At 40.9% G+C, this 24,838-nt stretch overlaps 1 protein-coding gene across 2 annotated transcripts in view; it reads left to right on the top strand.

The window, feature by feature from the left end:
• The first annotated feature begins 5,053 nt into the window (after positions 1–5,053).
• Positions 5,054–24,838, top strand: part of Cep162 (centrosomal protein 162) — a 64,915-nt gene continuing 45,130 nt past the window's right edge. For both annotated transcript variants that reach the window (XR_005874802.1, XM_005073664.4), the window contains exons 1-9: positions 5,054–5,259; positions 6,420–6,536; positions 9,839–9,950; positions 12,733–12,879; positions 13,160–13,343; positions 14,655–14,722; positions 19,624–19,742; positions 21,361–21,391; positions 21,805–21,921. Coding sequence is in view for 1 of the 2 variants with exons in the window: in XM_005073664.4 (XP_005073721.1) it covers positions 6,480–6,536; positions 9,839–9,950; positions 12,733–12,879; positions 13,160–13,343; positions 14,655–14,722; positions 19,624–19,742; positions 21,361–21,391; positions 21,805–21,921 (835 nt within the window). In the remaining variant the exon portion in view is untranslated. The remainder of the gene's footprint in view (positions 5,260–6,419; positions 6,537–9,838; positions 9,951–12,732; positions 12,880–13,159; positions 13,344–14,654; positions 14,723–19,623; positions 19,743–21,360; positions 21,392–21,804; positions 21,922–24,838) is intronic.

The raw sequence follows: 24,838 nt of genomic DNA, 5'->3' as shown, positions 1-24,838 counted from the left end.
GTCACGGAATCACTCACGCAAAAAGCACATATGCAATATGTAACACCTATGAATAACTACAAATGTAGGAATATTTGCTCTATCCTAAATGGTACTGGTATTGCCTTCTTACTTTTCCATTTCATAGACATTTTAACTAGATGTCTGTTAACCATGAGATTTGGAATTATTCAGTATTTAAAATCAGGCATCTTTTAGGAAGTATGTCAGAGCTGGAATCTTGTATATGCTTCTTTTTAGTTATGTGTACTTCAGAAATTTGTTATTTAAATATTAACTTCTCTAAGGTGTAGTTAGTACTACTTACTTTAAAATGTAGTCGGGAAAATAGAGTAGCATAAAAATGTATGCAGCCATGTCTTGCACAAAGCTCTCAAAGCATAGCTAAAAAATAATAAAGTCTAACAATTAAACAATATATCAAAATCTTACTGATTGGTATACCATATAATTCAGTGTGACAAACATTTGAGTCTTATAAAAAATGTTTTAGGGTCAGACCTCGGTTAAAAACAGTGGCATTCTTTCTGTAGACACAGTGGCATTCATTGTACATCCTCCACATCAAAGCTGTAATTATTACCTCTACAAGACTATTAGTAGAATATTAATCTAACAAAGGGACTAAATGCAACAACTGAGCTTCAGATAATTGTGTCAGCTTTAGTGAGAGCAGGTGAGATGAGGCTACATGGGTAGGTCACACCAAATGCATCATACAGGACCTTATAGAAGTTCATAGAAGTTTAGTGTAAGTTCAATAAGAAATCACTGAAGGATTCTGAATAAAGAACTAACCTAATTTATGTTGTCAAATAATGACCTCTTAAATTATATAGACTGTTGGGGAATATTATGTTAAGGTGTGTTATTTTCGTTTATGTTGCATTTGTTTAACTCTGCAAAGCTGTGTTACTGTGTCTATCTAAAACACCTAATGGTCTAATAAAGAGCTGAACAGCCAATAGCAAGGCAGGAGAGAGAAATAGGCATATCAGCTGGATAGAGAGAATAAATATGAGTAAAAGTGTGGGAGAAGAGGATCTGAGGATTAGGGGATGAGAGAGAGCAAGAAGAGGACATGAGGTGCCAGTCACCCAGCCAGCCATGGAGAAAGAGTGAAAGTATACTGAAGTAAGCAATGGAAAAGGCCCAGAGGCAAAAGGTAGTCTGGATAATTTAAGAAAAACTGGCAAGAAGCAAGCCAAGGCTGGGCATGGGTAATAATAATACTCCGTATGTGATTGTTTTGTGGGGAGCTGGGTGGTGGGCCCCCCAAAAGAGTCCAAAAGACTAAAGAGCCAAAAGAGTAAAACATCACACTGCAATAAACAATGATCTAGAGGACAGCTGACAAAGTAGGAGGCTAGGAAAGTAGTTCAGTAAGTAATGTTGCGGGTCAAGACATCAGCAGTTAAGATTTACAAAAGCAAATAGAAGGGAGACGTGTTTGCAGGTGGTACTGATATTAGCAATTATGTATAGGGAAGAGAAAACTGCAAGATTTCTGTCAAGTAATTACATGCTGTACAACATAGTGCAATGGGAAGTATAGGTAGAAAGAGACATAAGTACAGAAAGAGGTATAGAAAGAGAATGAAGCCTGGGGCTGAGGGGATGGCTCAGTAGGGAAAGTTCTTGTGGTGCAAGCGTGAGGACCAGAGTTCAGATCCCCAGCAGCATGTTAAGGTTAGGTGGGAGTGGCAACCTGACACTTAAGAAGACAGAGACAGGAATCCTCAGAGCAAGCTGGATAGCTAGACTAGTCAAATCAGTAAGCTCTGGATTCCAGTGAGAGACCCTGCCTTGATGTGTAAGGTAAAGAGTAGTTTAGTCTGAGGAGTGGATAGAGAAAATGTACATTTACACAACAGAGTACTATTCCTATTCAGCAGGAGAAAAAAATGGAATCCTGGAATTTGCAGGCAAATGGATGGCAGTAGAAGAAACCATTCTGAGTGGGGTAACCCAGTCACAAAAAGACAAACATGTATGTACTCACTCATATATGGATTTTAGACATAGATTTGGGGAGTGACAGCCTACAATCCCACGGCCAGAGAGTTTGGAGAACATAACCTTCATCCAATGGCTGATGGAAGCAGAGGCAGACTCCCACAGCTAAACACTGGGCTGAACTCAAGGAACCCAGTGACAGAGAGGGAGGACTGATGAGCAAAGGGGTTAAGACTGGGCTGGTTTAACCCCCGGAAACAGCTGGCCTGACAAGGGTTAACTCTTGAATCCCAGATTGATACCTGGGAATCCAGCATGGGACTGATCAAGACCCCCTGAATGTGGGTGTCAGTGAGGAGGCCTAGGCAATCTATTGGGCCTTGGGTAGTAGATCAATATTTATCCCTGGCATACAAATGGACTTTAGTTGCCCATCCCACAATGAGAGATACACTCTCACCCTGGACTCTTGGGGGAGGGTCTAGGCTCTGCCCTGGATGAAATGACAGACTATGGACACCCCCATGGAGGGCCTCACCCTCCCTGGGGAAATGAGAGGGTATTGGGGGGGTTGGTGGGAGGGAGTGGGAGGAGAATAGGGAAAGGGAGAGGGACCTGGGATTGACATGTGAAGCAACCTTGTTTCTAATTTAAATTTAAAAATAAAAATAGAGTAGTTGAGGAAGGCATTCGACAATCAACCTCTGGCCTCCAAATGCACCTGCACATGAGTTTTCCCACGCAGGCGTGAACAGGCATACACACATGCAAAAAGCAAAGCTTCCACTGAGAGAGAGAGAGAGAGAGAGAGAGAGAGAGAGAGAGAGAGAGAGAGAGAGAGAGAGAGAGAGAGAACTGGGTAATCGCATATAGAACCCTAGAGCTCAAAAGGAAATTTGGAACAAGAACAAAAGAACAAACAAGATTTTGATGTCAACTAAAGTTGTGTAGTAGAAGCCTTTTTACTTCAATCTAGCTACACTCTGATCGAATTAGTGGTACCACCGAGAATTGTTTTAGTAGCCTGGTATGGGTGGAAGTCAAACTGGAAGATCTAACAAAAGAGGAATAAGGATGAGGGAAAGCGTACACTCAACAACAAGTGGCTACAGAACAAGGTGGGTATTTTGAAAGTGGCATTTCAGACACGTGATCCCACAGCATGTTTTAACTCCCACTGACAGCTAGAGTGAGACACGACAATCACCAGTAAGGCTTAAGGTCAGTAAGGAATGGTGAAGCTCCAAGTCACATGTTGGAAGATGGATAGGAGAGTCACTGAAATAGATAACGCGGGTCAGGATGGTGCAGACACAGACATGCTTGCAGATTTAGTGAGAAAGCAACAAAGAAATTACAGTCTCATGAAATCCAATCTGGACGACAGACAAGGATGTCTTCTCATGGCGGTGTGCTATCAGAGGATGGATCAATAAAGGCCGAAAGGAATGGCGTTGGTGAGACAAGTATGGGTTTGCAATGGACTAGAGTTGTTCACGGGACTTGGGGAGACGCCATGACCACCGCAACTCTTACAAAGAAATCATTTAATTGGGGTGACTTGCTTACACTTTCAGGGGTTCAGTCTGTATCATCATGGCAGGGATCATGGCCTCTTTGAAGGCAGACATGGTACGAAGGAGTAGCTGAGGGTCCTCCATCTTGCAGGCAACAAGGGTCAACTGAGACACATGGTGGTATCCTGAGCATAGAGAACCTCAAAGTCTGCCCCCACAGTGACATGCTTCCTCCAACAAGACCATAACCACTCCAGCAAAGCCACACTGACTAACAGTGCCACTCCTTATGAGATTATGGGGGCCAAATACATCCCAACTACCACATTAGGAGTTTCAGTGATTCAAACCTCCAGGAAAGTCTCAGCGAAATGGTGAAGGCTGCTAATTTCAGAATCAGAACAAGATGAAGGTGGTAGAAGATGGTCATCATATACAGTAGGAGGGTCAGAATCTACTAGTACAAATAATACAATTGCTAGTTGAATGCTCAGTTAGTGGTAAAAACAACTGTATGTTGATTGAGACTGAAAATAGATCACAGGTGGAGAAGTCCCCAGGCTTTCTCAGTTTGCCTACATGAAGTGTCACCACGATTTTTTTCACTGTACTCTTTAGCAGTTGTCTCGGCTACCTGTCTGTTTTACAGTACCAATGTACCTAGGGTAGGACTCTCCGTTCATGCAATATGCACTAAAGAAAACCATAAACTGAATTAAATTGGCCTGTAAGTTGTAAGAATTTAATAATGCACGGGAAGCCCCCACCAAGTGCTGGATAAACAGTAACTTAACACAGGTTTCTACTACACTTTTGTAGGAAAGATTCTGACTTGTACACACTCAGATGGCAATACGTATTGGTGCGTGAAAAGTTCAGAATTTTTAGACATTTTTAGAAATAGAAAGGAGGTGCAGAATTATCTCTGCTAAAGGCAAGTTTCCTCTACTCTTTCAGAATTATGCCTACCAGAGGCAAGCCCCTCTACTGTTTGAAGATTTTATTTTGATTCCTAAATGGTGTCCTCTGAGATGCAGAACGTGTCTTCGTGTATAAGTGTCGAGAGAGCGAAAGAATGGGTTGAGGAGAGGGATTAGGAGAAAGAGAGTGCAAAAACTCAAGCAAGCCACTGTACAAGAGAGCTTTGAAAAGCTGGATGCCAGCGGAACCAGAGCTGCTGGGCAAGTGCAGCTCTCCCTGGGAAGCTCGATGTTGTGTATTTTCAAATGCTTGTCCACGAGGTGGCGGACCTGTCATCTCCTAACACTAGAATTATTTCTACCGGGTTCGTGAGTCTCTTAGAACACCCACACGTGGCTTGTTACGTGAAGGAAATACAACCTCGTAAATCGTTTTTTAAACGTTCAATCTAGAAAAGAGCGTTCAAATGCGAAGTGTGACAACGACTGGAAAAAGAGGAGCAGCCCTCAGTCGTAGGAGCAGCACTGGGGGTTGAAACTACAACTCCCAGGAAGCTGTGCGCTGGCTCCCGATTGTGCGCTTGCGTTCTGTCGTCCGCGTTAGGCTCACTGCGCCCGGGGTTTTTATGGAGCGAAGGGAAAGCGGGACGAGCACGCTGCTGCAGTGCTCACGTCCCTTTCCGGCCGTGGCACCCTACGAAACCTGGGTATTCCATTTTTAACCTGCAAAGTCACCGGGAGACTGACAGCTTGTCTGGCTGCTGCCGTGTGTCACGTGGCCGGCAGTGTCACGTGACTCCCTATGTTGCCTTGACAACAGCTGGCCTGCCGGGACTTTCCGGGAAAGCGCGGGCTCCCGGTTGCAGGTAGGTGAGGTGCTGTTGCTGCCTGCTACTCTGTCGGTGTTTCCAGGTTGTATCCCAGGCCGGGTCCCCAGACTTGTATTTGCGCATTACTCCGCTGCTCTGTCCGGACTCCAAGTCGGATCGTGTTTGCTTCGCGCCAGCCCCCCAAATCTGCGCTCCTTGCAACCTGGACACCACCGGACTGAGGGCCCTTTCGTGGGGTCCGCCTCAGACCAAGCTTCTCGTGCAACACCTTATCCTGACCCTGGGCCCTTTTGGTCAAAAATACAAATAACGGCATTAGATGTTGCCCTGCAGGTTGGAGGGGATATTAGAGACTCGAGTCCTCCGCTCCTGTCCCTTAGAAAAACCAACCAGGGTTTGTGCTGCTCCAGGGAGTTAAATCTGAAAGTTAGGACAGATCTGAATGAAGATGGGCTCACCGAAGGGACAGAGTTGAGCTTGGAGCTGCAACTTGGGTATATCACACTCAATATGTTCAGGTCATTGTGTTGGCCTGCCTTTGCTTCAAAAGAAACAATTCATGAGTAGCACATATCAGTAACTTTCACGGGAGTTTGTGCTTATTTGGGATGTTTTAAGACAGGGTAGCACCGTGTAGCTCAGACTAACCTGGAACTCCGGCTGTAACCCAGGCTGGCCTCCAACTAGAGAGCCTTCTGTTTCCTTATTGTAGGGATTTCAGGTATGCACCACTGAATTCTCTATTGCCTTCTGAGGGTTATAAATCCACTTTGTTAATGTCTGGAAACATCCCTGCTTGCAGTAAATCTATTTTGCAAAACCATTAATCTGAAAATAACTGACTTAATCAAGCTTTACAAGAAAAAAGTGCTCTCTCCACTTCCTGCTTTTTGTTTGTTTGTTTTGTTTTTGTCAACATTCTCTGAGGACCTGGTTTCTCAGAGCTATTCGCAGAGACAAATACATAGACAGTGAAAAACATCTTGGCGCCCACCTCTTGACAATTGGATGAAATATAATTATGGGCCAAACAAGCTACTTTCTCGAGTCAGTTTGCTTCAATGAATTAGAACTCCATTAGCATATTTTAATTGCGATTTTATACTGTCTTGATGAGAGACGTTTAGGTAGTGTTGTCTTAATGATGATTTCCTCAAGAGGTGATTTTATTTTTTTCTTCTGTTTTCATCATTTAGTGTTTCCAGTGCCTTAAAGACTTTTAGGATGCCTTCTTTGTGAAGTGAAAATTACTAACTATGGCTCACTGTTCCAAAGAAGAGCTCGATGAAGAATTTGAACAATTTATGAAGGAGGTAAGTTTAAGCCTTCCAAAGCTTTATTGTAAAGTTGTCTTTTAAGTCCCATCCTTAAGTGCTTTCATCTGAAACGCAACCACCCCACCAGCAAGCACATTCCTTCGACTCCCACCTACAGAAGATACCCAGCAGCCCTTGGTTCCGTGTCATTTCAAATGCTGGCACCTGTGAGCTCAGTACCATCATCGCAGCTAGTCTGCCCCAGCAGTTCCCAACGAAGACAACATTCCATCCTTTCGTGGTACATGTGGCATGCATGTGCAGGCACATACACACACACACACACACACACACACACACACACACACACACAGAAAATCATGGTTTTTCAGCATGCTAACTCCCTTGATCATCATGATAAATTGTTGAACAAACATGTTGCATAAAGATGTGATGCTTCAATATCTGATTTTAGGAGAGTAGTTAAACCCAGTGTTTTAAAGTTCTTCAGTTATAATTCACAAACCATACAAGTCGCCCATTTAGAATGTGTATGACAACTGTTTTAGGATTACATAACCATTACCATAGTCAGTTATAGAATGCATTCATCACTTCTGAAAAGAAACCCTTTATCCTTTAACTGTTACTCTCAACTCCTTGTCCTTCCCCAGGCTTAGGCAGCCACTAATTGCTTTTTGTCCCCAAGTTGGCAGTTACAGATATTATAGAAATGGAACCATCTGGCTTCTTTTACTTGGTGTAGTGTTTTCAAGGTTTATCTATGTTACAGCATGTCTTGGCATCATATCATTTTAGTGAGTAGGTTACCTTTCTGTGAATATACTGAATCTTGCTTATTAAGTTTTCAGTTGACAGACATTTGAGATCCTTCCGGCTTGGATAGTTGCGATGATGCCGCCATGAATGATCATGCAGCTTTGAGTGTGGATGTGTGTTAATTTCTTCTGAATATTTGCCTAGAAGTGAAATTGCTGTGTCACAAGCTGTCATTCCCACTAACTGCATATTCATTTATGAAGGGTCCAGTTTTCCTTGTCTTTCCTAAATACCAATACTATCTCAGGGCCAGGCCTTTTGTTTTGTTTTTGGTTTTTGTTTTTTTGTTTTGTTTTGTTTTTGGTGATAATAACCTGGGACAAAGTGTAGAAGATTTTAAGAGGCAGGGCCCCTCCAGTGTATTGGAAGGGTGGGTCCTCATCATTTGCCTTTCTGATCTTTGCCACAGCTCTGAATGGGCAATGGTTCTATTCCTGTTTGTAGACAGAGAAACAGGGGACAGAGGGCAAGAAATGGAATGTTTCAATGTGGTGGCAATGTTTAAAGACAAACTGAAAGGGGATAGAGATACCAGAAATTCAGATTGAAATAAAGCAGATTTTTTTCTTTTATCTTGCCCCTTTTCTACCTGGAAGACAGTGAATTCTTTTTAAGCATTTTAAAAATGGAAACTCCATCAAGTTGCTGAGATACCATTTCTGTTTGGCAGGTGAAAATATGTCATCTTGGAGGTTTAGATAGTCACTGTGATATCATCCTAATTGGATGGCTGTATGAAATAGTGAGAAGTAGAAGGATCTAGGTGGAGTCCTCAGTTAATTTGGTACCACTTGGTGTCACTCTTATCAGTTGTAATGGGGGCAGTGTTTCCCTCTGGGTTTCAGTTCCTCATCAGTAATCTCTGCAAGGTTGTTTAAAGATTAAATGCGATAAACCAGGTACAGACCCTGACACTGGGAAGGCATGGAATAAACATGATTTCTTCCTGTGGAGTTGGGGGAGATGGGTAGCAGAATAAGAATGAAAACAGATGAAGAACTTAGTGTAGGAGAAATCTCTCGTTGAAGGAGTGGGCTCAGGAGTCGCTACCTGTCAACTGGCTGTGTGTGAGACCACAAAAGTAAAGAGGAGCCGAGTAGAAGGATGCTCCTCAATTCATAGGAAGAGCGGTCCAGGAGGCATCAGTTTCCATAATGTGGTCAGCGGTGGACTGATTACATTTTCTTTTTGGCAGGCATTTTAAAAGCCTTCTAGCCCCGGAGGGAAACCGTTTGGGATGAAACCACATTTTATGGGACTGAGCAGTTAATTCAAGAATTGCTACTATGTAAAGGAAAAAAAGCTAGGTAGAGTACAAGAGAGTGGAGATGAGGAATTCATCCTGCATCCCCTAACCCAATATAAAGTAGACTCTAGTATTCCTCCCTTAATCCCACAGTTGCTCCAGGTCCTGTTTGCTAGGTACTGGAGATACGGTGCTATCAGGAAAGTGGGAGGAGAGGCAGCTAAGGCGGGTGATAGAGTTGAAGTGGGTTGCGAAGGAGGACCCTGCTGCAGGTTCTCGAAAGCAGACGAAAAGAATGGTGTCTCTGAAGTGGGGAGAAGGGCCTCCCTCACAGAATGAGAGCTTAGAGGCCAGATAAGGAGAAGGGTCATGTTTAGTTCTATGTTCTCAGAAGAGGGAGGCTACCTTATTGGCTAGATGTGCGCGAGTGGGACGGGGGTTAGAAAAAGAGATTCATAATTTTCATATAAATAATAACTAATGAGTAGAAAGGGACAGATACGTACATGTTGGTTAATATCTGGGGCAAAATATTAACTTCTGTGGGCACTTCCATCTCCACCTATTCAGTCTCTAGATTCTGGGTTCTAGAGTCATTATAGTAAGTTTGCTAAATTGTTCCTTGTTCTTAGACCCTAGAAAGTATCCAGAATATAGGATTTTATTCGTTGTTTTCTAAGCAAGGATGTTGATCATATTTTCCTATTTTGTTGTCATGCCTATTTTAGGGTTTCTATTGCTGTGAAGAGACACCATGACCACTGCAACTCTTATTAAGGAAAACATTTAATCGGGGCTGGCTTGTGGTTTTCAGAGTTTTAGTTTGTTGTCATTGTGGCAGGAAGTACGGTGCCATTCAGGCAGATGTGGTGCTGGAGAGGTAGCTGAGGCAGGAAGAGCGAGTGATACAGACCCTGGCTTGAGCATTTGAAATCTCAGAGCCCACCCCAGTGACACTTTCTTCCAACAAGACCACACCTCCTAGTAATACCACTCCCTGTAGGCCTGTGGGGGCCATTTCACTCAAACCACTGCGGTACCTTACTTGTCTAATTCTAGAGATGGAAGCAGTATTCAAAGACATGTGCTTGATTTTGAAGCTTGGCCACACGTGTCTGGAGATGGAATTTATACATTATATTCTTAGACTATTGTGACTATTGTTCATGTGACAATTGAACTGTGAGAGAACTAAAGGAAAAACATGTAGTTATATCTGGGATTTTATAATTTGAAATATATTTTAAAATTTATCAATTTATATCTAATTCAGCTTTCAGATGATTCTTTTGAAAGTTCAAACAAAACGTCTAAACAACCTAAGAAAGAAATGAAGAAGAAAGACACAATGCCTTGGTGGATAACTGAAGATGATTTTGATGATGGTAAAGTCTGCTGATTTTTTTTTGTTGTTTTAAGTCATTTGACCACAAGAGGTCAGTCAAGAGTTACTGCATTACTAAACTGTAAAGAAAACTGAAATTTGAGTTGATTTTCATATTATTCTACTTTGTTATACATTTTATATTGAGAATATTGTTTTACATTAATTTGCATTGAGATCATTTAAACTTAAGTATATTTGCATATTTACATGTCTTATATATGATGAAAGTAAATTTTAGGTGTCAAATAACACATGCATTTGTCTTCTCTTACACGTGCTTATACTTTCCCCAGGATGTTCCTAGTCACGTTTTACAAATGCAGTGTGACTCTCAGTGTTTACTGTAACTGGTGTGTGTCATTTGTAGGGCTGTCTACGACTTGAAGCAAGTCACACTGTATATGACGTAGCCGTCTGCTTATGCTGCTGCCACAGTGGTAAAGAACTGTGACTACGACTGTGTTCTCAGTCCTTGTAGGCCAGGGTTACTCACCGTTCTGCTGACTAATAGCATTTCTGCTTCTCCTGCCTAGGGGAAGATTTTACCTGTGACTTTTACTGTTGTCGTTATTGTTACATTCTTTTCATTTTTGCCCCACAACGTTGAGCCTGAATTCTCCCAAGTAATGGTTGAGGCTCTGATGGTGGCCCTCCTCTCATGTGGTCCAGCCGCACCCGGGTATCCTCTCGTGTGGTCCAGCCGCACCCGGGTATCCTCTCGTGTGGTCCAGCCGCACCCGGGTATCCTCTCGTGTGGTCCAGCCGCACCCGGGTATCCTCTTGTGTGGTCCAGCCGCACCCGGGTATCCTCTCATGTGGTCCAGCCGCACCCGGGTATTCTGATGGTGGCCCTCCTCTCGTGTGGTCCAGCCGCACCCGGGTATCCTCTCGTGTGGTCCAGCCGCACCCGGGTATCCTCTCGTGTGGTACTCTGCCTGCTAGGAACACACTTGCATCCAAGCCTCTGTGCCTTGCTCCCCTGCTCTCACTGGCCTTCCTCTCAACTCCCTTGTCCAGCAAGGCTCGTGTCACCACTTTACACAGTCCTGCAGTAACCCTGCCAGCTCCCTGTCACCAGGTGTCTTCTCTTGTGAGTTTGAACACCACGGGGCGCCTCCACACTGCCTGACACTCCTGGATTTGGGAGCTTTGTGTGGATGGGAAGCGCTTCTTTTCCTGTGTTAGCATAGATTTCACAGCACTCCTTAGTTTTTGTTGATGATGATGATGATGATGATGATGATGATGTTTGTTTGTTTTTAACTGCAATACATTAAAGGAATTTCTCAGTGAAAACTTAAGGTGATTTTTTTCATGAACTCCTCAAACCATGCAACAATTAAGTATACCTGTAAAGAATTCTTTTCTATACTCATTTTTCCCATTAGTGTTCAAAAAAGATATCATAAGATAAAAGTACTTTGGAGATTGTCGCCAAAGATTTGGAACTGAATTAGCATCGAAGCCAATCAGAACAGAAATGTGAAAATATTCCAAAAGGAAAGAATAGTTCCAGGAACAGAAACACTTGCCTGTAACAACTAAAATTAACAGTTGTTTTTAAGAAAGTGTCAGTTGCAGGTAATAAAAGAAGCAGTTAAAGCTATGTGAAACACAAGCCTTCAAACTCCACTAGCACACGAGAGTTCCGCTCCACTCCACCAGAGGGTAGCCTGCCCCATTCCCAGTCACAAGCATTTAGTGAGTTCACAGTACATGCTGCGTATCAGGCAGTACGGTACTTACAGGATGGGAGTCCTGCCACAGATCAAAGGAGCTTCTGAGACCTGTATCCCCATCCTAAGGAGAGGGATGCCAGTCTTGAGTAGCTACCACTAAACATTAAAACTGAGCAAATTCTCATGGATTATGGGTTTGTTTGTTTCAGTTGTCATAAAGCTAAAGGGTTCTGCCTAGTTAGTGAAACTGGAATTCTCTTGCTGGTCAGTAACTGAGTTATCTGTGAGTTTCTGTTGTTGGTCCGCGTCCCATCTATTGAGTTCAGCTTCAGAGCAGAGTGAGGAATTGCCACAGCAGCACCCCAGCTGTGGTTTGCACTCAGTCACCCAAGGGGTCTGGGATTGATCTTGACTTTGTACAACTGTATGGAAATTGCTGAGTGATCTGGAAAGACCATTATCCACATAAAGCCAGAAAAGAACTTGCTTCTGGAGCCCAAGGCTTTTTGTCAAGTTCATAGCTGAGGCTATGACACAAATCAATCATGAAATACGTTTAATGTCTCCATTATAATTTAGTTTCAGAGAAAATGGGACACTCAAAAATGTTGTTAGAGACTACAATAGCCTTGCCTCTCCAAAAAATATTACATATACCCTGGTGTGAAACTTCCCAGTGTTTGAGGAATGATGACTTCAGAGATGTTCTGGTGGTTTTTTTTAATGATATTTACAAGAAATTTGTCTAGCCCTTATATTTGTCCTTGAACCTACTCTCCCTGTCTTTTGAGTTTTGTGTGCTAGTTCATATTCTTCATAGTCTGTTTCAAACAGCAAACTTGTGTAAAGGAATCTTATGTAAACTTTTTAAACGTTCTTTTTAAAACAAAGGGTACTCTAATCAAACAGAATTACAGTTTTTCTTTTGTAAATTTTAGTTCTAGTTGTTTTATTTTTTATTTAATATGACAGATTTGTAGCCATTATATCCAAAAATAAATAAGACAGATTCTTTGTGTCAGCATAATGATCAGAACAGCTCCCTGAATATGGCTACATGAATATAAATGTGAATACCATCTCATAAAGACTTGTTCCTAGGGCTGCTCAGGACAAATGTGAGCTATCTGAAGACAAAGAAGACTTGCCAGCCCATTATGGACACAGAAGAGGAGTCTGCTGAAAAAGCTCAGTTTCTTAAGAGCAGTGGAACCTCCATCTTAAGTGTGGACAGCTTAGAAGCCAATGGTGAGAAGGGGGTGTGAGTCAGGAAGTCACGGTTGCTATTCTTGAGACTTTTGTAACAGTGAACCCAGCTAGCCTGCAGCTTCCATCCCAGGTGGTACAGACAGATGGTATGTCTCCCCAGAGAGTCAGAATCACAACCCCGAGACAGCATCCACCTTCCAGCCCTTTGTAGATCTGCTTGGTGGGTGGGGGTTCCTTTACACCATCAACAGAAGCATCGCTTAATTTTCTCCAAGTTGTACATGTTAACAGAATATGTTTCTCATTCATTTCTGTGTAGAACTAGTCGCTTCTGAGCTCCAGCATAGCACCCTGGGGTTGGGGTTGGACACACTAGAAGAACAAGAAGAGAAAGAGCAGTTCTTTGCCAGACTTGAACAAGGCTTGACATCTTCTATTGATTATTCCAAATTAAACCAAGAACTGGATTCTGATGACTCCACACAATTCAGAGCTTTACATAGGTAAATACAATGAAAAACATTAATGTTTTTAACTTTTCAATACTTCTGTATGTGCATCAATCCTAGTAGACAAACATGTAACAAATTCCATCCATTTTAAAAAAAAAAAAAGAAGCAAAGAGAAGTTTGGTTTGTGCCTTACCTCTGTATGGTGATTGTTGGTTATCAGAGACCTCATTTATCTAGAAATTCCAGTTGACTGAGCTGGCCACTCTCTCTAGAGCATAGTAGACCATTGCCATTCTCCAGTCTTTGTTAAGGTCTTAAATTTCCTTAATTTAGCTATCATGTAGCTGTTTTTCTTCTCATAAATGAAAATAGGTTGTGTTTTTATCTAGGATCTTAAGAACACAAAAGTAGGATGAGAGAGTTGGGAGACTCGTGCCATAGGTAACTAGAGCCGAGTCTCAGCAGATGAAGTAGTACCTGGACTGCCACGGGCTGTGGGGTTGAGACTATAGAGTACCTAACAAGCTTCCAGCATTTTAGATAGTGACAGTTAGCAAGAGTCTGCAGTCAGGAACAGTGGACTTTATTTCTCACAACTATACCAGCACCTGGTTTAAGGCCTTGTCCTAGTTACTTTTCTATTGCTAAGATGAAAAACCATGACCAAGGCAACTTAATAAAAGCAGGAGTTTATGTGGGCTTAATAGTTCAGAGGTTGCAAAGGCCTGGCAACAGGCAGCAGGACACCTAAAAGCTCACATCTAGATCTACAAGTACCAGGCAAGGAGAGCTAACTGCAGATGCTGGGTTTTTGAAAACTTAAAGACCACCCTACTGACACATCTTTTCCAACAAGCCACGCCTTTTCTAGTCCTTCCCAAACAGTTCAACCAACTGAGGAACAGGTGTTCATATATATGAACCTCGAGGGGCCATTATCATCCAAACCACTGCAGGCCCCTGTTCAGCCTCCATTCAGAGTTAAATTGCTTATTGGCATATAAATGCTAATCTCATTGTGTGGGGTTTTGTTATTGTTCTGGCTTTCCTGTAAAGTTTGCCTGGCTAATGGGATGATGTGTGTTCATATTAAAGTATGCACATAGGAAATTGTGTTTGTAGCTAAGAAAAATGGCATTTTATTTTGATTATTTGCACAGCCTCAAGTTAGTTTTGGACTTTAAGAATCTTTTGTTTTCAAAACATTTTCCTTCTATTACCCTAATTTTTAGATTTGGTAAAAATTTGGTGGAACAATGGTACTTGAGAGAATGTAATTTTAGGAAATTCGAAGCAAATAATGCAGCAGTGTTGCATGGATGCACATTAACCTGTGGTGTTGCATGTTAAATGTTTTCCCAGCTATCAGGCTAACACAGAACCCACTGAAGATGGACATGAGAATGAGCCAGAGCATGAGAGACTGCCAGGTAACTTCACTGAAAAGATAATTCAGCGTGTAGTACAGACATTGATAAAAACAGTCCTGAAAAGGTAAAACCACATTGTCTTAGAAAGTTCTGTGAGCAGCAGAGTGTATAGTAACTGTGACATTACCTCGGTGGCTAAGAACTTACTAAGAGGGAACTGCTGCCTCATATATTGAAGCTAATGGTAAAGTTTGTGTGAAAACGTTGGGGAATCCAAAGGCAAAACAAAGACCTCCAGTGTGTGGTCCAGGAAGCAGTACTTTTTCCCTTCTTTGATTCCTTTTGTTTTTTAAGATAAATCTTTCTTTACATTGCTGGGTGGCCTTGAAGTTACTCTGTAAAGCAGACTAGCCTTAAACTCACTATGTAAACCAGGCTGTCCTTAATCTTGGAGATCCTCCTGTCTTTGTCTTCCAAGTGCTGATATTAAAGGTGTGTATCTGTTTTTATATTGAAAGGGTTTGCTTTACTGGGCTGGGTTTTGCTTTTGTGACTAACAGGAAGGCTTCCTCTGGTGTGATGAGCATCTCCCCTTTACTAACGGTGTTTATGGGTGTGGTTGTGAACTGTTTGCTGTTTTAGTTTTTTGAGATGACAGTATTGCTACAGAGCTCAAAGCTGCCCTGAACTCAGATCAGTCCTCCTGCCTCAGCTTCCTGAGTCCTGGGATTTCACATCCAGCTTGTTGCCTATCTGTCGTTTATTGTTTTTGTTTTGCGTTCTCCTGGTTTACTCATAGAATTCTATTCCATTCCCTCTTTTGACTTTCTAGTTAAACCTTTTTATTGTACTTTTGTCTTAGTTGCTACAAACCATACATATTTTACATTATTAGAGAATATTCAAATAAAATTCTACTTTATATGCCTATTTTTAGGTAATTTTTTTTTGTTCTACTTGTCTTACAATAGTGGAATATGTTGTTACTGTTGTTGAGAATTTTTTTAAGAAATGTAAAGTGTATTTTTTAAATTTTTTATTATTTTTTTATCAAGCTATACATTTTTCTCTACTACCCTTTCCTCCTCCCCTCTCCCCTTCTACCTCTCCCCTGCCCCCCATGCTCCCAATTTACTCAGGAGATCTTGTCTTTTTCCCTTTCCTAGGCGAATCCATGTATGTCTCTCTTAGGGTCCTCTTTGTTAACTAGGTTCTCCAGGGTTGTGGTCTGTAGGCTGGTTATCCTTTGTTTTATGTCTAATATCCACTTATGAACGAATACATATTATATTTGTCTTTCTGGGTCTAGGTTATCTCACTCAGGATAGTTTTTCTGGTTCTATCCATTTGCCCAATTTCAAGATGTCATTTTTTTTTTTTACCGATTAATAGTACTCTATTGTGTAAATGTACATTTTCTTTATCCATTCTTCGGTTGAGGGGCATCTAGGTTACTTTCAGGTTCTGGCTCTTACAGATAATGCTGCTGTGAACATAGTTGGGCAAATGTCCTTGTGGCATGAGTGTACATCCTTTGAGTATATGCCCAAAAGTGGTGTTGCTGGGGTAAAGTCTATTCTTGTGAAGACTTGCATTGGTCCACCCTTGCTGTCAGTTCCTGTGCCCTACTCTTGTGTATGGATTTCAATTTGTACGTACACTGTTTTCTTCAGCATGAAGAACTCTCTTCAAACCATCTAGTTTAAATACTGTTAAGAACAAAGTCTCTTAGCTTTCGTTGTTGAAAAATATGCTTTACCTTCATTATTAAAAAAACAAAACATTTTAAATGAGGTGTGGTGGGTCACATCGAAGTTTAGGAAGCTGAGGCAGGAGGACTGAGAATTTAAAACCCTGTTAAAAAACAGAAATAACAGGAAGAGAAGGGACACTACTCTCTTGAACTAAGTTTTTTTTTTTTTTGTAATATTCCACAGTGATCACTGAGGGTCTTCCATTCACATAAGTTGGGGTTGAAAATTCTCCCTGCCTTTTGTCACCTGAGGGGGCTGTCCAAGCAATAGCAGTGTACACAACCTTCACATTAAGCATTTAGTATTTAATAATAACTAAGAAGCACCCTCATCCTCAGGGACCCACGCAGATTTCTTCTGGAAGTCTTTCTGCCTATCTATGCCCATGCCTCATTACTGCCCCACAACCTCTGCATGTCTTGACCTCTCAGAACTCTTCATTTTCTCAACTCGTTGAAAATGACCCACCTTCCCCCATCCTCCAAAAATGCATTCACCTTCAGTGATTATGGAGCTCATATCTCATTTGTTTATATTTCTTTGGAATTACATTTTTCCCTGCCAGTTATTTGGTGTCTAAAAACGGTCACTTTCCATATTTTGTGCGGGAGTCCAGCTCCAACAGGTCAGAGAAACTGGAGAGGAGAGGTGGAGTCAGCGGCTGTATAAACTCAGAGGAGACCTATCTGGGGAGGGAAATTTAATTCTTTTCTCATCTTCACTTTCTCTTAACTCTTGTATATTATCTAAGACAAAAATCTCTATGTAAGGATAAAATCACCTCACAACTGCAAGTTACATATTTTTGAAAAACAAATTAAAATCTTTACATAGCACATTATGATCACAAGTTACATATTTTTCTTAGAAGCCCACATGTAGTTAAACATTTTTTTGTATTAATTTTCCCACTGTAATACCTTTACTCCAAAATAATGATTATTTTATTATTGTTGATTAACAAGGCAAGTATATTTCGACCCGTTCCTTTGTACCTTTGTGTGTGGTTTCAGGTTAGCCGATTCCTAGCCGATTTCTACAATACAAAACTTTACTCAAGTGGTCTAGCTAACCATCTTCTTTTTTCCTTACACACACTGAGGTTATTTCATTTCCTTTCACAACTTTGTTTTTGCAAGGTGCACATCAAAATCTGTGATTAATTCTGTAAGATACATGACCATGGAACTCAGACATAACTTTGGGTGCAGGGACATAATTGTCTTCTTTGGTTATCAGCCTGTTTTTCCATGGGCAGAATTCATGTGTCTATAATGCATGAAACTTCCTTGTTTTCATTTTCCATCCTTAGCACATCTCACATCTCTAAGCATTATTGCTCTATAAAAAGCATGTTCATTATGATTTGCATGTAAATTGCCCATCGAAGAGTGGGAATTTTCCCATGAAGCAATCACACTAGACTAGATACAGTGGGATTCTTTCATGTAATAATCACACCAAATTCAGTAAGAACACGTTAGCAGCAAGCAGGAGAGGGCACAGCAGAAGCAAGGCATTCTGGAAACAACTCCCCAGGTCTTGGCCTCTTGTGGGTGGGCTGGTGTCCGCATCTAGCTGTGCTAATCAGGGAGCTGTAGTCCATAAATGCCATTGTTGACGGCAGCTCCTCTGACATTGCACTGCCAATTTTGTCTAATTGTTCACAATGGAATTTAAATTCAGTTCCTTCAATTTTAGCATGACAGAGGAGGTTTTCAGATTGCATTATACTCAAGAGTTTACAGATAAATTTGTCAATAAAGGATGGCAAATGAGCATTTAGACTTTAATTGTCTATGGTCTGCTTTATCTGAATTTTAATGAACATATTCTTGTTTTGAAAATTATAATTTTGTAGTTAAACATGGAGAATATTTTGAATGCGTAATATACTACAGGTCAGTGCTCTCAGTGTCACTGTGGTTGGCGAGACTGGGTACTGGCCCAGATGGTTCATTTTATGTCAGATTAATTCACTTAGATATTTCTGAAATCTCTGCCATGCTGTTTCCCTTCCCTGTTTCCTTTCATTTCTGTGTCACTTACTAGTGATGTTTCCTTCTTATTCCACACCAGCTCTATTCGTGACAGATCCCTAGGAAAGAGCCTGGTCATTCCTATGTTATATGGTAATATTTTCCTATAATTTGTTCAGTTACTAAATGAAAGCACTAAAGTGTAGTTTGGAATAATGTACATTAGCAATTTTCCCATTTTAGAAGGAGGGCCTGAGTGAATACTTGCTTGGCATGTCCAAGTTCATTTATGTACTGCAAAGAGAAAAAAGAAAAAAAAAGTGATGTGTGGCTTCATTAACTTCTAATGTAGATTAAGCAAAACTAGCTATAAAATTGCCAATCAGTACTATTACACATCATATTTGGCCCTTTGATTGTCGATACTATATATGAAGTACCCCTTAACTACTGTTTAGTTCTCAGATCTCAGTGTTCCTTGAGGTAAGTGCTGTGGTCATTTCTACAGGTAAGAAAAGTAAGACCAGGGGTTTTGTGATGGACCATCATTCTGAAGCTAGAAGTAGTGGGGTAAAGACCTAGGCCTTTTCCAGGTTATAGAGTTAAGCACTACTTCTACATACTATTTCTGTATACCCACACTGCAACCCTTTGCATTCTGAAAAACGGTTCCTGTCCTTTCACCCACTGATCTCAATCAGTCTCTTGACTGAAAAATAATAAGCAACTTAAAAATTGATGAAAGAGTGTTGGCCATATAACTCCTGCCCCACCTGCCCCATGAGTAGACTAATGAAATCAGTTAACTTGAAGATGCCTTTTTCTCCCACTGCAAAAACACTAAGATATATATAGTGTAGGAGCTTCACATCATGAATTGTCCACAAATGAAGAACAGCAGAAGTCATATAGAGCCAGTGTTTTAAGGGACATGTCAAAGTACAGAAAATAAAATAAAATAGGAGGAGGAAGAGGAGAAGAGGGAGAAGAAAGAAGCAGTAGCAGCAAAGGGAAGGGAAGGAGAGAGAGGGCAGAAGGGTAAAGGAAAGGGATAGGAGGGGAGGGGAGGGGAGGGGAGGAAAAGGAAAGGGAAAGATCCTGGGAGGTACCGCCATGCTAATACCTAAGGGGGTTGTTTGGAGATACCTTCTTTCTAAGCCAATAATCCTTTCTTGATATTTAACTTTGACAGTGTGATCCTTCTGTTTCTAACAATAATCTCCTTCAGAAACATACAGTGATGATTTTGAAGATGCAGAGGATGTTGATGCACTGTTGATAACTGAAGATGAAGAGACCCATCCCACAGAAAAATCTGAGTCAGGAAAAGCACTTGGACCCGCACAGGTATGTATCAGTTGTCCTTCAACAGTTCTGTGACTGCTTCTCTCCACTTGGCTGGCTGTCCATGTGAAGACTTGAGGTACAGAGGTCTCAACAGTTCTGTGACTGCTTCTCTCCGCTTGGCTGGCACTCCATGTGAAGACGAGGGACAGAGGTCTCAACAGTTCTGTGACTGCTTCTGTCCACTTGGCTGGCTATCCATGTGAAGACTTGAGGTACAGAGGTCTTCATGGCCTTGCTCATTGTTACCTTAAAGTCTCAGGGTGTCAGTGTAAATTAAACAATCATAATAGTGGATGCTTCTATGAAGGATGGCCTTTGCTGTATAATTTCCTTAAGGTAAGCTTTAGCAATTGAATACAATTAAATGTTGTTGCTACTTTTCAGTTGGGCTATGAACTGACATTGTTGTAAGACTTGACTTTGTAGAAGCAGTAAATAGCCGATCTCAGGGTTGCTAAGAGTGGCAGTGTTAGTATCTGGAACTCACGTGCTTACGATAAGGAATCACACTGCTGCATTCACATCCAGTCTGCTGCTCTCTGATCTGTCATCCCTCAGTTCTTCCCAGTGTGTGCTTAGGACTCCATTAAATAATGCCAGTACCTGTGTACTGTAATTTGTCATACAAGATTTGTAATAGTAGTTAATGGGATCATTACTATTTATTATTTTCATCTGGATCTGGACAGTTTTGAGGGGGGGACTGTTAGGGCAAGACGTTTTAAGCTTATATAAAACCATAGTTTCTCTAAATAGAAACAATTTGAGGTTATACATAAATGCATTGTTTTTTTTAATTTATATAATACATTAACTTGAGGAGAGAGAGAGAGAGAAAGTATGTCACTCGGACTGCAAGAAGCAAGATGATTTTTAAATTGATGGAAAAATTAGAGTGACCTCATGACATCTTTAGAAATTCATGGTATTTATGTTTGAAATTTGGTGATCCCAATATTTTATGAAAATTAATAAAGAGCATGATATTATCATTCATCAAGAAGGTGTGCTCTGTATAAAAATGTGGAACTCTCCCAGAAGAGCTGAGTAAGAATCAAAATAATAAAAACTAAAGTTGTTACTGTAGGAGACTCTGCACTCTGCCTAACTAAGAAGGGAATCAAGGACGATGCTCCTTAAAAACCTTGGTATTGAAGAACTGCATCTCTTCTGCCATTTGGTAGCATGCCTATCTGAAGTTATGTCCTTCAAATGGTAGAGGAAATGTGGAACTGGATGTATATTTGGTAATTTTTTTGAACAATTAATTGATAATGTTATAGTTGTAGGCTGTACTGTAATTCTGTCACATAGCCCTGTTACTTTGATATTAAAAAAAGAAGACACAGTTTAAAAAAAAAGACAGCACAGTAGATGAGTTGGTGTCCCCTAGGTACTTTAGGCAAAGTTTCTTAAGGCCTAAAATGGTTTTGGTAATTGTCCAGGTTTAGAAGAGACAGCTGTGTACAAGTTCTACACAGCTGGGGCTCAGACAAGTGTTGGTAGAGGAACCTAGAAAACATGGTTCCTGACCTTCTCGTAGCTCCTGCTTCTCAGAACTGTGGTTATTTCATATAATTTAGCTCTCAAAACATGTAATTTTCTTCTTTTAACTTAGGAGGAAGAGAAAACTGGCATGCTGGCTAATGGTAAATATTAACTGGCAAGTAATTTAGACTGTTCAAAATCTTATCTAAATAATTTTGAATAAAATATCCTTATTTTGAATGTCTCTCTAAGAAATTAAAATTCATAACCTTTCCCAGTCATTTGTCCTTTATGCCTATCTTGACCCCATCCTGTTACATTTGACATATTTCCTTTTCTATTTTTCTGAGGCGTTTTACCTCCTAAATAAATGTATAGATACACATGCATTTATGTTTGCCTATTATCTTGTACATACCATTAATATCATGCATGTGAAAACACACATACGATTATACACTAACAACACTTATATGTAAATGTTTACTTTTTAGTATTGCACATGCCTAATTTTATTGACCCAAAAGTCACACAGTTTTCCTACACTCCTTATGTTCTGTTTATGTTCCTGCAGTTGTGCTGCTCGATTCTTTAGACTCTGTTGAGGATGCCGACCTTGCTGATCACAGTAAAGCAACCCCTGAAGCAAAGGCCCTCCCAGAAGTGACTGGTGGTGAACTAGCAGGCACAGGTAATGTGTGTGAAAACTTGACTTCTCTCTAACTGTAGAATGCTCTGTGACTAACTCGCTTCCTTTATAGGAAAAAAATCCATGGATAACCATTAAAGACGTTCAGTCTCATAGGTTGAATATGCTGTCAATACAAGGGGTTTTGACTATAGGTGAGGATTAATTAATTGTGCCCATCCATGGTTTTCTGTTCAATTCACCATGTGTAGGAGAAATGGACATGGGTCTCTGTTGTGTTTTATGTAGCTTCCTCCTTAGATAAAGGCTAGGTCATGCTCTTAATTCTGAACTATTTTCCTTAGAGCTTGTAACAATTTTGTGATAATGTCCTTTCAAACTGTAAAGCAATAGAACCATCACTGCCAATTGGATCTTCCATGAAATTAGGATTGTGCCAGGCAGCATATTTTGTTTTGATGTAGAATATAATATATTCTTGATTTCCCACATGGGTAGTTGCAAATGGGAACTCTAACCATCTTTCTTTGGGAGTTCAGAGTACTCATTAATATTGGTCAGGTAGCCGGGCGGTGATGGCGCACGCCTTTAATCCCAGCACTCGGGAGGCAGAGGCAGGCGGATCTCTGTGTGTTCCAGGCTGGGCTGGACCGATAGCCTCCAAAACAATACAGAGAAACCCTGTCTCGAAAAACTGAAAAAAAAAAAAAAGACCAGCTCTTAAAACAATAGAAAAAACAAAAAATACTTAAAAGATAGACATTTCATCAAGACATAGTTTTGATACACACACCGAGTATCTACCATGATGATATATATGTTTGCAGAGCACATTTCTTGGTCTTACTACTATTGCCTTGTGCAACCATGTTAACTCCGTGCTAGCACAGTCTGTCTGTCTGTCTCCTCGCAGTTTCTGGTAAGCAGTCCTGAGCACTTTTAAAGGATGAAGGTAGGACCATAGCTTTTCTGGTCCAGTCACTCTAGGTTTGTGTTGGGGGGAATCATCAGAAGAGTATTAAGGTGTTCATGGGACAAGTGAGGAAGGCAGAAGTTATTACGTGAACTGCAGAGCACTGCAGAGTTATGAAGTGGCACACTTGATGCTGCCAAGTGGCCTTTTTTACAATTTTAAGTTTCAAAGCGGGATTTATGATTTCTCTGGAACACTGATGCTCTTTAACTATAGGAAACTGCTCTAGTAGTGTCCTCCACTTGTAGGCTTTTTTCTTTTCTGTATGTGTTGCAAATAGTCTTGGTGACCCAGAGCGTTAGAAAGAAGCTTCACTGTAGGGCATTACTACAGATACCTCCATGACACTCATCTCCTCCTGCATTTTGAAGCATTTATCTAATTATTTTTTTAATCAATAAAAGCCTGGGAGTCAGATATCAGGGTAAAAACCTGATTGATCAGAAAAGCTGTGGAGAAGCAACCAGTGACCCCCTCCCTCCCTCCCTCCCTCCCTCCCTCCCTTCCTCCCTTCCTCCCTCCCTCTCTCTCTCTTTCTTTCTTTCCTAAATCCAATAGCAAGAGACTCTTTCTAAGCCCCTCTCTACTACTTCCTGTGTCTCTCTGTATGTCCTGGCTCCTCCAAAACCTCTATGGCTAATTTTGATGAGACAGTAGGTAGCTCCGCCCTTTGATTCAAGGTAAACTTTATTGGCAGTCTCAGGAGTGTGAGAGTGCAATCAAAATATCCCACAACAACACTTAGTGTGGGAAAAATCCCATACAAGCTGTCCTCTGTTTAGTTTCTGTTGTGTATAGAACATGAGGTTATATAAACCATTTGAGGGGGGATGTTTGGTTTGGGGTTTTTTGTTTTGTTTTGTTTCAAGACAGGGTTTCTCTGTGTGTTGCTCTGGATATCCTGGAACTCACTCTGTAGTCCAGACTGGCCTAGAACTCACGGAGATTCACCTGCCCCTGCCTCCCAAGTGTTGGAATTAAAGACGTGTGCCAGCAACACCTGGCTAACCTTTTTGTGTGTGTGTGTTTGTGAACCATTTGATTTTTAAGCATTAATCATAGATGTCAAAAGAGGAGACTCATCACTGTATTTTTCCCATTCTGTGACTTATTCTTTAGTTTTGAAAGTCCATAGTTAAAATTGTAAAATATTAAGAAAATGTTCATAAAAGTATTTGGTCGTTATTCTCAGTTTTTCCCAAAATTTGTCAGCTGCAGGAAGAGAAAGAGGTGACATCAAGCTTTCTGTTTTAAGTGACTGAGTAAATAAGTAATGGTACTGTTAGCTAAGAATAGGAAATACTGGGAGAAAAACACATTTTGGTGAGGAATATAATGAATTTAGTTGGAAGTGAATTGTCTGACTTTACAAGACAATGTAGATGTCTTCTAGAGAGTTTGATGTTCAGAAAAGTGATGATAGAAATGTAGATTTGAAAATACTGAAGCAGGCATATAGATAAGGTTAAGGGGCTAGATAAAATAGCTGGGGGTACGTATACAGTTTAGTTTGTTAGAATGCTTGTTTGGTATTCACAAGGCCCTGGGTTCAGTATCCAGTCTTTGTGAGACAAGTGTGATGGTGCATGCTTTTAATTCTAACACTTGATCAGAAGTTCAGAGTCATCTTCAGCTGTCTAACAAGCTCAAAGCCAGCCTGGACTGCATGAGACCCTTTCTCCAAAACGAAAGGGAAGAGCCAGAGAGATGGCTCAGTGGACAAAGGTACTTGCTATGCACAAGCCTGGTGACTCAGTCTCTAGAACCAACATAGGTAGACAGCACCAACTCCAGTGTCGTCCTTTAACTTCCTCTGTGTAATTTGTATTTGTGTGTGCACACCAAATACATCCAATAATAATTACAGAAATAATGTTTTAAAACCAAGGAAAGATGGAGAGGAGGAGAGAGAGAAGAATTGGATTTATTAGCATCATCATCATCTTGGTTTTTGTTTTTTCATTCTTTATTTTTTTTTGTTTTGTT

This window comes from Mesocricetus auratus, unplaced genomic scaffold (genome assembly GCF_017639785.1).
Source record: "Mesocricetus auratus isolate SY011 unplaced genomic scaffold, BCM_Maur_2.0 Super-Scaffold_100691, whole genome shotgun sequence".
Lineage (NCBI taxonomy): Eukaryota > Metazoa > Chordata > Mammalia > Rodentia > Cricetidae > Mesocricetus > Mesocricetus auratus.
Note: the sequence above shows the minus strand (reverse complement) of the source record. Positions and strands in the feature narration are given on the sequence as shown.